General features: G+C 41.8%; 1 protein-coding gene across 2 annotated transcripts in view; it reads left to right on the top strand.

The window, feature by feature from the left end:
- VEPH1 (ventricular zone expressed PH domain containing 1) overlaps nucleotides 1-14,041 on the top strand; it is an 81,345-nt gene that overhangs the window by 21,719 nt on the left and 45,585 nt on the right. For both annotated transcript variants that reach the window (XM_074153717.1, XM_074153718.1), the window contains exons 4-6: nucleotides 271-437; nucleotides 1,949-2,158; nucleotides 9,783-10,003. In XM_074153717.1, the coding sequence (XP_074009818.1) occupies nucleotides 271-437; nucleotides 1,949-2,158; nucleotides 9,783-10,003 (598 nt within the window). The remainder of the gene's footprint in view (nucleotides 1-270; nucleotides 438-1,948; nucleotides 2,159-9,782; nucleotides 10,004-14,041) is intronic.

The following is a 14,041-nucleotide window of genomic DNA, read 5'->3' on the forward strand; positions in this document are numbered from 1 at the left end:
ATTAATAGTTAATTAATAATTAATAGGATTTTTTTTTTTTTTTTACACCTATGTTGTTATACCTGCAATGATTCATTCTATTTAGGTTATTTGTTTGTCTTCTTGGCCCAGTATGTATTTTTCTACATTGTGTTTTATGCCTCCCTGTATTTGTACTGATGATTCTTAAAAAGTGGTGTCTCCAGGGGTGTGCTGATTTTCTAGGGCTCTCTCTTGTTGTGGGATATGGACATACCGTGAGTCACTGGCCTTTCATTTGCTCCATTCTAGGGAACTCAATGCTGCTGCGTGTCCTTCCTGCTCTGTACGAGAAGAAACCACAGCCGATAAACCCCCATCTGAGGGAACTGGTGGCACTGATGGCTCAGCTGGATCAAGCTGAGCAACACCACCTCCTCAGGCTCTTCCAGATCGTGGCCAGGAAAAAGGAACTGGGGGTAAAACTGTGTTTGAAAGATCTTACTGCTAAATACCGCACCTCCTTTTGGAGGAGTTTATTTGTTTCAGATGACTTGGCAAGGTCTGTCTGCTAGTCACTCTCTGAACAGTGAGGAGTCCCATAACATGCATGACAGTGCTTTCCTACGCTAATTCCCCATGAATTCTTTAATTTCATTCCAAATTCTCCATCTAATCAGAAAGAGAACATAACGATGACTCTGCTGGACCAAAACATTTGTGTTAAACCAGTTTTCTACTTTTTTGGCTCTTCCTCTGTCAGCAGAGTACGAATTCGCTTAACTATGTTTCCGTTGGAATATATGAAATGTATTAAATTACATATCAAGGAAAATAAAAATGAGTTAGGAATTGATTAGGAATGCTTTGGAAATTACATGTCATTGACAGCACCCAGTACATTAGAACAAGGCACAAAACTACCTGCTTTGTGAATTTATGAAATTCATAAAATCTTTGGAAAAGAAGAATCAACAGTAGTTAGTATCTTTCCCTGGGTAGCCAAGGAAACTTTATCATAGTACACAGTCCCAGACGAAATAGAGATACTTTTGGAAGCAACGGACTTGTCAGCTGGAGGGGGCTGTTGTGCACTGCTGGCTATTGTGGGGTTCCATGCTGGAGCTGACATGTCTGAAATTGCTTGGTATTATCAATATTGCTATTATTATCATTTATTACTACTAACAATTTATTCAGCCACCCTGCCAGAGCGATATGTATCGACTTGATAAAACTGATAATCCTCAAAAAAAACCCCACCCAAAAACCAGAATGGGTCACTTTATGCCCCATTTCTGTGTTCAAATGTCTTTTACACAGATGCAACAGTTTCTCTGAATCAGAGGTGTATTAGTGTACATGTGTGTTTATATGAAAAATAATCATACAGTCAATAGTTGTATACACTGTATCCTGTTTGTAAGATGGTTTTAAGGACTAGACCCACAGCATCTTGAAAATTGTGTTGTTACAAAAAAATGACAACTTGCCTAAAGGGTTTTTTTGTGCAGTGAGGATCTTGCCTCTTATTTTTTCCTCTCTTCCAGCTATTAACCTTGTCACATTATTTAGCTTCTGGTGGAAACCAAAAATTTCTGCTAGTACTTTAATTTACTGTATTGTTGGGGAAGTCTAAGTCCGATGTTGTTTTAATCAAAAAAATATAGGACTGGCCCAGAGCAAGGGAAATATTTTGGTGAGGGTTTTTTTTTTGTCTTTTTTAACAACTGGGCATTTCCTTGCTTATGTATGCATAACTGCAATATTTCAAGGACACAGCTTACCCTTATTCCATATGTTGAGCTGAACTTTGATTGACCTCAGCAATAGCTCTGTGCGAAGGTCAGCAAGGGTGGAAAACTATTTTACTAAATCAAATTCTAGTGTTTTATTTTTATCACTCCAATGTACAGTACCTCTTCTGGTAATATGTGTTCACAATTAAAAAAAACATTCACAATTTGCTTCTGTCTGATTTTTTTAATAGGTGCTAAAAGAGTGTATTCCATTTCTATTTGGACACTTGAGAGACCCGAACCATAGTGACGTTATTCTAAACATACTTATAGAAATAGCTGGCTATGAACCAACAGCCTTAGCCACTTTTCTTCCGATGCTGAAAGAAATCGGTGAGAGTTTTCCAAGTTTGATTGGGCAAACAGCAAAGATCTTTGGAGCTGTTGGACATATTGATGAGGTAAGTTTAAAACCAGAAGTAGTTGGTTGGTTGGTTTTGGGGTAGGGTAGGTTGGGTTTTTTTTCTAAATCTTGTATAAAGTAATACATCTAAGTATTCCTTTCTTCATGAGTAAGGAGACTGCATTACCAGAACATATTCCTGGTCGTAAGACCACGTTAAGTCTAGACTATAGTACCTGTATGGCAATGAGAGCAAGTACCCCAAAAATCAGATGTGGTATTTTAGTGACTGCAACTGCCCTTTGACGTTTTAGCCAAGGAACAGCCAGGTAGTAACCGGTCTCTGCAGAAATGGAGTGTAGGTTAGTGGGAAAGAAAGAAACTTTCCGGAAGGGCTTAATGAGCATGAAAAAGATGAATACTTATCTTCTCATAGCTGTAAAGATAAATATATAAATTATTATTGTTATTATTATTTATTTTGTATCTAGTCTGTGCACATATATGTTCTGTTTATATGAATTGTCTTTTTATGAAATGGCTAAAACTCCTATTTGATAAAAGTACATAATTGTTGTTATTCCAACGGCTTAGCTAAATTAGATTGCAGTATACCTATATGTGAAATGGAAGGCAGAGAGAAAGAAAAACATATTTTGCACACTCTTTGTATGATATCATATTTTAGATGCATATAGCCTTCAGGAATGTTGTAATCATGCAGTGAAATATGAGCTTCCTCATATAGTGTAAGCCAGATATTTTGGCTTTGTAGCCGTAGTTAACTGGATACTTCAGACAAATGTCTTTATAATGAAAACTCTCAGTGGTGGTGCTGGGCTCAAGTCTCATCAGAGGAGCATCTTGGTTTGGGATCTGACCCCACGGGAACATTACGCCTGAAAAGGATTTACAGTGACAGACTCTTAAAGAAATGATGGGAGTTTCATGACAGCATAATGAATTTGCACGGAAGTTTTTGCTATAGTCATAACTGTGCAGTCCGGATGCAGGAGTGATGTTCACCTAATCCAGGTGTCATGGACAGACTCAGAGTGTACAGACACCATTGGGCAGCTCTCAGGACCCAGAGCCCTCTGCTCTCCTCAGAACACCAGCTCCAATGAGCAGCCCAAAGACCCCCATGTCCCCAGTTAGTCCTGTCCCGCTGGGACTGGGAAATGCCTTAGACCCTAATGAGACCCGTCTCACCCTGCTGCTATACCTGGCTCCTAAAAACACAGCCTGGAGTTGATTACCACTCTTGGCTTGTGAACTACCTGTTTGCTCAAGACTGGGTGTCCTGAGGACACCAAACTGGTTAGACTTACTTATCACATATCATGACTTTTGATGAGATTTTATTTTCATTCCCAGGTATGAGCTTACAAGTCTTTCACCACTGTTCATAGATGTTTTCCTTCCACATCAAATCATGGTTCTGTAATGCAAAAATAATGTTCTGCTGAATTCAAAGAGTTTCTGGTAAATAATTCAAATTTTTATGGCTGTGACAAAACTCGATTATATAGCAGAAAATTAATGGTATGTAATAAATTAACCATTTGCTGAAGTGTGGCACTGATGCCTGCCATACAGTAACCTGGATAATTCATTTCAGCAAAGAACTGAATCCCACAGTTTCCATGTCCTTTCAGTGATCCCTGAGGTAAAACTTGCACTAAGTCAACTGGAGTTTGTCTGTGTCAACGATGACGGGTGTCTGATCACTGTGGGTACAGCACAGAAAGACACTACACTTGCTATTTCTACTGATCTTGAGCTTTATATTCATTTAAAAGGCAATTCATCTTATAAGAATCAAAACCAGATTTGGTTTGGCTTTGTAAATCTTATTTCTGTTGGGGGCAGAAGCCAAAATCACATTTGAAGACTGTGAGCCAAATGAAGTTTGTTGTTCTCTCCTTGTTTACTTACATCTCCCCAGCAAAATTCACCTTTATAAGAACTGCAGCTGACCACGTTTAATTCTGCGTTTAGTACTTACGAGTCAACATCTCCTAGAAGCTTTACAGCTTATAAGTAGCTAATCCTCAAATGAGCACAGCTGGGATCAGAGTTTAAGGATTTAATTCGGATTCTGTATTTTAGGGTGTTGAACCTGCTCTTGCCATGTGAGGATCTCTGAGGCTCCTTTCCTGCTGTGTTCTGCTACTTAAAAGGGACAGAATTTATTTTGGGTTTTTTTTTTTGTTACTTTTTTATACCAAGAATAAGCAAGCAACCAACTGCACATGCTGTATTTCATATATTGTTGGAAATTATGGACTGCAGCAAAGTTCACAAAGAAGCCATTTGCAGAATGTTTTCTCCTCATACGTTTTAATCCACTGGTTTGTGTGCATACACGTAGCTACCAAGTGTTACATGCACAGCCCGGGCAGGCCTGCATTGAATAATTAAACTCCAGTCTCTCTCTTGTAAGTGTCCAGTAACTGTCATTATGTCCCGTGTCATATGTCTTCTTTTTCTAAGAAGCTGCAAGCTGCTGACCGAGCAGCAGGCTGCATTCCAGCCCCCTCTGCCGCTACAAGCACCGCATGTTTGCAGAGGTGGCAGGCTTTTCTGCTTGTTTGTAGTGGGCTCTGGTTTAGTGACATCCAGGAGATCTTTCACTAGATACTCAAAAACATTGATGAAAGCAACATACAAAGGGTGGCAGAGGTGAACTTTCCCACGTGAGACAAATGGCTCCTCTTCTCTTGTGTTCTAAAAAATATCCAAATAATGGACGAGCTGCCCTCATTGAAATGTCTAAGTAGTTACTAATGCTTCAGTGACTTGATTTTTTTTCTGTGGTCACCTTTGAGCCATATCAGTCATGAAGCTGCTGAGGGGTCACGCTGGGCTTGCTGATATTTCCCCCTGCTCTGAGGCTACAAGAGGTTCCTGACACCAGTGCCAGGCTTGTACAGTGCTGTCACCTGGACACAGGTTACAAGCATTGAAACTTTACCACTGGATGTTCTTCTGAGGTTGTCCCCACTCTGTCGTATCTCGTCTCTGCTGGGCAGAGGAGCTGGGGTGGCAGAAAGAGGCTCTTAATGCTGTGCCTTAATCCAGGGAGAACATCTTGGAGAGAAAACAAAGGCATGCTCTCCAGGTGGAGAGACATCCAAGCACAATGTACAGGAACTTCTGGGTGGCCTGGGGAGCAAATCTGTTACAGAGCCCTGGTGCCCCAGCACAGTCTGGCAGCCACCTTTGCCAGCACCATGGGTCTCTGCTGGGAGACCTGGTGCCTCCTGCCTTTCCTCATTGGGGAGCAGTACGTCCGTGTCACTGTTGCTCTTGAAGGGCTTGGATGTGCTTCTGGAGGTGCCACACTGTCAGTTCAGTTATTCCCTCAGCTATAAATGGTGCAGAAAGAGCTTTAAAAGGTATTTGGGTGGTGGCTGGGTGTTGCATGCTGGAGCCAAGGCAAGTCACCATTTGGGGTGCAAATATTGTGGTACAGTTTCTGCAGGGGGCTTAAAGTTTCCTATTTTTTCCCTGTGGAATACTTTTGTTCTATGGGCTTTTGCCTCTCCTGTGATGCGAGATGAGGTCTGCTCCCCTCATGACCTGGACATTTTCACACAGTAAGTTCCCTCTTCCTTCACAGACATTGTAACTGATGGTCTTTTTCTCACCTTCTACTTGTAATTTTTTTCTCTTTACCCTAGGGATTTTTATTTTATTTCAGGGACCTGAAATAAAAACAGTTCTGAAGGATATAAGGAGCTGCTTTGGCAGGACATTTGCCGGTCCACAACTGCCTGGGGTTGCAGCAGACCAGACATGGTGACTGAAGGGTCCTTGCAGCTCTTGCGTGTTTAGTAACACAGTGGGTCTCTCATATTCCTTCTTTTCCCTTGCAAAGGTTTTGTTTGCTTTACTCCAGCAGCTCCTAGTGCAGATTTTGCCCGCACCCTATCATGAGCCAAGAGACGGGTCGTGTCTCTGGATGTTCCCATGAAGATCAAGCTTCTTGAAAGGGAAAAAATGCTTTTTTGAACATGCCGCGGATTTCACTGATGTATGGAGCATCACTCACTGCAATGCAGACAATCAGCCTGCGATAAAATAAGTAGAAACACATCTGGCATCATAAAAGCTGGACAGATCTTAAAGGCTCAGTATATAACAATGAGTGCACCCACAAGAAAGAATTAAAATAATATTCTCCTCTATAAGCGTAACTACTAAGTTACAAGCATTGCTGCAGCCAGTTAATTTATTTAGATGAGGTCCAAGTAGAAACGTGCAAGCAGCAAAATGGTCCCCGCAGACACATGTGCTGCTGATGGTCTTGCCTCGCAGCCCGCCATGGCAATGTCTTCCTGGAAACCTCTGTTGTCACTTCTCCCCCTCCTCCTTTTCCTGTAACGGCGCCGTGTTACAGATATGCCACTGGCTCTTACTTACAGACGTGCATCGGCATCCCCTTCCTCGCCAAGCAAAACAAGTGGGAAACGAAACGGCAGCAGTAGTGTTGGAATTTTATTCATTGACGTTTTATTTCACTGGGAGGTTTAGTTGGGGAAAAGAGGCAGCAAGGATTGAGGCTTGGCCCTTTATGGTATAGATTGCAGATGTGAACAGAAAATCCTTTCTGCTGGCTTCTAGAAGCAACCTCTTGTGCTTTCACTGAACTGCGGTCTCCACCTTGGCAGTTCAGGCAGACCCCTGGAGAGATGAGAGGTTTGGCTGAAAATAGATCCCTTCATTTTAAATGTTGCCCCCTTGTTTATACACGCCACTTCTGCTGATGTCAGGGACAGTCTCATGGGTGAAGTTGAAATCAGAACTTGTGCCTTAACCATAAATTTGTGCAAAGCAAAACACCATCTTGGGGCAAAGGTCAATCGAACATTTTAATAACTTTTTTTCCAATAACTGAACCAACTGGAAACCGAAGTTACTTCTGAAAGCCTTGTGATCTCTCTTTGTGGTCTCCTGAGCCTGATTTTAAGATTAAGCAAAATACTTTGCTGCACCTCATTGCTTGTGTTTAAGATCTTCACCTACTGGCAGATGTAATGCCATAAAATGCAAAGGATGGTTATGAAAAAATACAAGAATACATAAAATAAGCATTGTTAAAATAACAATGGGTTCTGTATATACAAACAGGCTTTCTGAAAATTTTTGGATAAAAATTGTGGGAGGGATAATGACTGCTTTCATGTTGAGCTATTTTTCTGTAATTTTGTTTTGTATAACAGTTACATATTATATTACTCCGTCGAGTTTATTGTTCTTTTACCTCACTCCAGGCGAGTAGCAGCATTTCAGCATGGCTGGAGACACTCCAGCTGGATCAAAGTGACATGAAAATGGTCAAAACTTCTCTTCCAGTTACGTCTGCTGCACAGTTTGTTTAGGAAACAAAAATGTGTTTTAAATGTTAATTGCGCCTATGTTTATCTCTTGGAGGGAGGGTTGTCTTCCAAATAAACTAGTGAATATGTACCAAAAAGTCAACCTCTTTCAAACCATTGAGAAAAAAGCTCATTCCGCCACACCAGCCCAGCCGAGGATGTAGCTGTAGTTTTCCCCCATATGGCTGAAGGGAAGCAATTTGTCTGATACGCTTTTCTCATTTATCTCTGTCATGGCACGGTGCAGCAGATCCTCTTTTGCTTAAAATAAGTTGACTTTTTCTTCAAAAATGTCTCACTTGTGATGCTTGGGCCGTGTTCTGCCAAAGTCCCCCGTGTATTTTTATGGCCCAGCTGTACTTGGAATCAAACTTTTGGCAATTTTTTCTCTCCTGTTACATTTCTCTCCTGTCCCAGAAGAGCCCAGGTAATAATGCTATTGCCCTGCAGTTTAAGGATGCGTATGGCACACGACTTCCACTCCCTTCCTGCTGACCCTTGGGAAGAAGAGAATTTTTTATTTTCCTAAAGTGCCTTTGCTTGCATTTCAGCACAGGGTTTAAAAGCAAAAATATTTCCCAATTTCTGTAACAATCAGCTGAGCACTGAGTGGGTTTCTCTGAGCGGAGCCATGCCTGGTTACCCTGGTGCAGGATCTGATATGAGCTCCTGAGTTAATTGCTGCTTTCTCTACTGCTTTTCCCACTTAGGTATTTTTAGGACTGTGGAACCTAATACACTAAGGACAATTGTAACAAAGCAGAGGAATCCTAATGCATTTCTTTACCTTTGGATTTTGTATTTTAGTATGTGAATTTTTGCACGTGCATACAGAAATAGTTGGAAGTGGAATTGTGTGCCCTTGCCAAGCAGAGATGATAAAGTATCTTTGCTAGAAAATATTTGCATGCTTAATATTATGATCTGAAATGGGCCCTTTAATTCTAATTTGTGGGGGATGTGATCTCGCTGATAAATTGGCATGATCACATCCCCCTGATAAATTGGCTAGCAAAACTTTGGCTACAGAGGGCATATCAGACTTCAGTGCATTGGCAGTGATTGATACAGCTGCCAGGCAGCGCCTTATCGCCTGTGATGAGATCTTAAAATGAAATCTCATCTTAAACTTCTCTTTGTTGCAGTGTTAGTCACGGGTCTAATCTGAGTGTTGCTCCTCAGTGAATTGCTGTGAAAGGAGAGAACACCCCCCCTGTGATTTACAAGGCACTTTAATCTCTCGCCATTAGCCAGAAGAGGTGCCGATAGAACCTGCTCCTGCCCGCTGCACCTCGCTGCTCTGCTGATGCTGTGCCAGAGGAGTCTCGCTCAGTCTGGATAGCACTGGTGATGACAGGCACTTAGGTGACACTGCTAAATATAGCAAATCAGCAACACCCAGCAGGTCCGGAGAGGAAGTCGTGATTGAGGAACATTTTATGGTCTGAAAAATAGATGTTTGCTCTGTAACAGCTAATGGCGTACACAGAATTCACTGCAATTGCCTGGTGACACTTGATTATTTGCAGTTTTGGAGAGTAACATGGGCAAAGCAAAAATCTAGAAATTAACCCATTAATACAATGAGGTTGTAATGAAGACGCAAAAACACAGTCCATCGTGAGTCACGCAGTGCCACAAACCAGGGCAGACCTGAGCCGTGGGGTCTGCTCCGGACTGAGCTGAGGTCTCCCGGCAGGTAATAACACATTTGAGTCCATGCTAATACCTCTGTGAGCTCCATTGCAACAGGTCGGGTACAAACGTGACGAAAAAAGACTATGCAGAGAAAAGCCTGTGAACTGGTGCAGCGTGTGTGAGCACTTGGCCCCTTGTGAGAGAGTTTGCCTGCCACAAACAGAACAGAATAAAGCAAAAAACAGGCACGGAAACTAGGTATATGGCAATGAGGTAGCTTGGCCAGGCTCGTGAGGCTGATCAAAGATGAAAGGGGAGCTAGGTCTGCTGCTGGTGCTCTGTGCAATCAGCCAGGCTGATCTACCACCCTAGAGCAACACAGGGCTCTCCAAAGAGGCTTGATGGACTCTGACTCTAGGTTTAAGGAGGAGACAAGGTTAGGCCGTGTTAGGTAATACCAAGAAGAAGAAGTATAACATCAATAATAGACAAAAATAAACTCTGCGTTTGATGTAGTTGCCTTTTTGTTAGTTATCGTGGGGAAGCCACTATTCCCCTATGACAATGTTTTAATCAGCAGCATGCACACAAACCTCCTTGCACAAGCAAACAATGAAATAATTTGTTTAAAATTGTTTTCTGTCTCCTTGTGTTGTTTAGGAGCGAGCCAGAATTTGCCTGATGTATTTGGTGAACCAGCTGGCCAACATGGAGCACTCATTTCACCATATTCTTTTGCTGGAAATTAAGAGTCTCACTGACACCTTCTCAAGCATCTTGGGCACCCAGAGCAGAGATATCTACCGCATGAGCAACAGTTTCACTGCCATAGCCAAGCTCCTGGTCCGACAGCTAGAGAACGACAACACGTCAGGAGCCAGGTAAAGCTGGTTTTTGTGTGATAAAGCCATAGCCATGGCTTTGTGGCTCTATGGCTGTGTGAGGCAGTATAAAATATTTATTAAATATATTCAAGTTATGATGAATGAAAAATCAGCTGAAAGCAAGATGCGCTGCAGTTCCTATAAGTTGCTAAATTGCCATTTTCATTTTGATCTTGAAATCTCTCTTGTATCATTCCAGTATATACTCACTCAGCTGTTGGATTGTGTTATTTATAGGGTCAGGTGAGCGTATAAAATAGTTTACAGGTACCTGATGGACAGCATCCCTAATTGTAGAAGTAACTTGAGGTATGCATTTCAAATGCAAGCGTAAGGACGAGTGACACTAAAGCATGTGTCTGTAATTAAAGGAAGAAATCTGTAATTAAAGGGTGACAATAAGAGCTGTAGGCACACTGCAGACACCAGCTCCATGCTACCAGGCAGAATGACCTCAGAACATCATACAACAGAAATTGCGTCGTTTGGCACTGAAGAATAAAGAAGCTGTTCAAGTTTTAGCACTTAAAGAATAGGAAGAAAGCCGTGTCTTAGATAAGTAGACTAAAGCAATCTAAAAAGCTTCAGTTAAAAATAATTGTGCAGCCTGGCTTCACTGATTTATAATTGAGTTTATTCTAGCAGTTAACCACTGAAGCTGATGAGAACAATGACTGGCGTAGCTCCCTGATAAAGGTTTGCTGAAAGAAAGTCTGAAAATTTTTTCTCAAGTGTGTACAAAAAGATGTTCTGCTCACTCAGCTTCTTTTAAATGTGTATCAAGAAAGAATTTGGACCATTGCTGTGTTCATCACAGTAAGAACATAAGTGTTATTTAAATTTATGGTAGTAGTCACTTTTAATTAGGGAGATACTTATAATTAGCACTGTGTACACTGGAATAGGTCAAGAGGGCACAAAGGAATAGTAATTGTGTGATAAAATTTAACACAGATGTCAGAAAACTCATAACCATGAAGGATAGCCTTGGAGACAGACTTGTGGAGTTGGAGCCAAAACATCGAGGTCATTCGAGAAACAATTAATTGGTATCCTGGAGAGAGTTAAAAATGAAAAAGGAGAGGAGCCCTAATATAATCCCACATTTTACAAGGTCTTAAGAAATGTCCAAACTTCACCTGGTGGCAGAAACCTCTGCTGAAATTGAGCCCTCGGCACCTGTTTTATGAAAAGTTTCACTGAAGATAGTGAAAAAGCCTAAGTGGAGGTAGCAAAGTGAGCACGAAATGACATACATGTTTTCCAAACTAGTCAAGTTCAACTGTGAAGGAGAGTATGCCAAATGTCACTTAATGAAGGAGACCAGAAGGGTGTCACGTATTCTGGGAACTGCAGTGAAGCAGGACAGGAATTGAGGGTTCAGTAACAAAGCATAACAATTACTCACACAGCCCATTGTGGTCCCTTGATTTATGGTGGAAAAATTGCTTTATTTGCTACAATGTTGTGATATTCCTATTCCTTATTGCCTTCTCCTGTGCTTAACGTTTATCTCTAGAGTTGATAAAAACATTAAAAAACAAGAAGAGTTTCCCATTAAAACGTTGTTGCTGCGTTCCCCCATTTCTTCTTTCTTGCTTTCATGAGGAGTAGAAGCTCCTTCATCTGTGCGAGTGTGGTTACAGATGCAAAATACTGTTTGGGTGGAGAGGCTGGGGGAGGAAAAGGGAGGAAATGATAATATTTTTCGTGAATTTTTCAGAAAACATCCATATTTTCCTTCAGGAAAAAAACTCTACGGATTATACTGAACATGAAAGGAAAAGGCTTTGGATGTTTGCTTGTTTAAGTTGTATTTGCTTCCAAGTGCCAACACAGCCATGCATATAAGTGAATGAAAATGTAACTGTTGTCTTCGGAGCATGAACGTTGCTGTGGGGTCTGGGGACCAGACTCTGGAGGGCAATATGTGGGGGAGACCATTCAAACGCACCCACCTCATCCCAGGGCCGCAGCGGAGCTGCTGTTTATTCTGGTTTGAGGACAGGCAGAGTTTGGCCTTACGTTCCTTCTGCTGCAGAAGGAACATAAAATAGACTTCACCCCACACTATTTGCTTTGTTGTTGTCAGTTTTTAACATTTCTGTTGGATAAATTGCTGAGATGGGACAGTCACTGTGATACAGCAGCACTCACCATGAGGCGGGTGTGAGTGTAGCCAGAAGCGATGGGAAGGAAAACCTGCTCCTGATGCTCCTCTGGGTAAGGAACAGTGTCCTGGGACGTCTGCCCTGCATGGAGCTGACTCGGGCCAGCGGCAGGGCCTGGGCTCTCTCAAACAAACATTTCTGAAATTATTTCTTATTCTCCATCCGCCTCTTTATTATTTTCTTTTTTAATTTTTTCCTTCTTCATCTGCCTAATCCTCTATGACCCCAGTTCCTTGTATACTTGCAGCTGCCATCATCTTGTTATCTCAATGTGGCTATCAGATCAGAGCGAAACACTGATTTTTCACAATTACAATTTATCGGTATCCTTTGCGTTTACAATTCAGGCCTAAATCAAACATAGTATCAGCTAAATCGGACAAGAAAAGTATGGAGCAGCGCTTAGGGCTAAAATAAGAGTTCTCTGCTGATTTAAGTGGCATTTCTTCTGACTTGCGAGTGGGACTGTTTCAGATGTTGACATGGAAATACCCTCCTAGCTCCAGAGCTGCTGCAGTTGCTGAACTGCAGTGTTTTTTAAAGAGCAGCAATCCAGAGTATTTATGCTGTGAAAGGATAACAGGATTTTAAAATGTGTGGCTGGATTATAACCATTCCTTCCAGAATCATGTGTTTACATAAGAAGAAACTGATTTCTTCAGAGCGATGGCTGGCTTGGACTTGTTTGACACAGGGAATTTTACATGCAGTTAGTGGAGAGTATAATTAAAACCATGCGATGCTCTGTTGCCCCTTACTGTCACAAAATTGCAAGTTATTCAGTCTCAGAGGTGCTTTTTAAGAACACATACAGAGTTTTAATGGACTGATCCGACCTAGAAGTATAGCATGGTCAACTTAAAGAAGGCAAGAAAGGAAAGAAAGAAAATTTAACGATGCTTCCAAGCCCTCGTTCTGGGTAGGAAGTGAGCATAACAGGCTGTATCGGTGCTACTCATTTTAGTGTAGTGGCTGGATGAAATTATCTCCTCTCCTTAAAGGAGCACATGGTATCATAGAGCATTCTTTTACTGTTGTTTTGCCTTTCATTTTCCAGAGTATTTGTCCTCCTTCAGATCAACATTTGTAGTGGTAAAGAGAGCTGTAATGGCATCTAAGACTTTCCTATGTTGGTAAGGGAGTATGGTGTGATTTAATTCAGACGCCTGTCTGCATGAAGCATCCACTTCCCTTGCCACTCCATGTCTCCTGGTTGTGTTCCTGCCAGTGTCAGCTATGACAATGTTCTGGCATCCTTTATTAGCACCCTGAGTGTGGAGGCTGCAGACAAAGTGCTGGAGGATGCAGCCTCCAACTCTATGTGGCACCTCAGCCTTGAACATTATCTGGCTGATGATGGTTTCCACGATCATTCTTAGCAATATTTGGAAGCTCTTGGTGGGCTTCCCAACCGTGAGCCTGAGGTTTTGAGCTCACCATCACTATCCACCACTTGCCTTCTTCAAACCTGTGCTTCCATTGTATTTGAGGAGGTGACTATGTCTGTATGTTGATGAACCACAAGGACCTGCGCTTGATCCATTTGTGTTGCCTCCATCCATGCAGAGGGAAAGCCCTGGAAGTAATCACATCTCGAGTGTATTTTCAGCAATTTCTCTGTGTGTATGCTCTTTTTCCCGTTTTAATTACCTGACTGGTGGTGTTGATAATGGTGCTGGTGGTCTGGAGAAATGCTCTTCAAATTAATCTATCACTCTTGACTTGCTGACCTGTATGTTTAGATCTCTTTCCACAGAGAATCTAAAAGTGGTGAAACAGTAAGGAGCATAGCACCATCTTTGCAAGCCGAGTCCTTATGATTTCTCAATAGGTTTGTGCACCCTTTTCCTCTCCAAAACAGCCT

Source organism: Numenius arquata, chromosome 9, assembly GCF_964106895.1.
Source record: "Numenius arquata chromosome 9, bNumArq3.hap1.1, whole genome shotgun sequence".
In the NCBI taxonomy this organism is placed as follows: Eukaryota; Metazoa; Chordata; class Aves; order Charadriiformes; family Scolopacidae; genus Numenius; species Numenius arquata.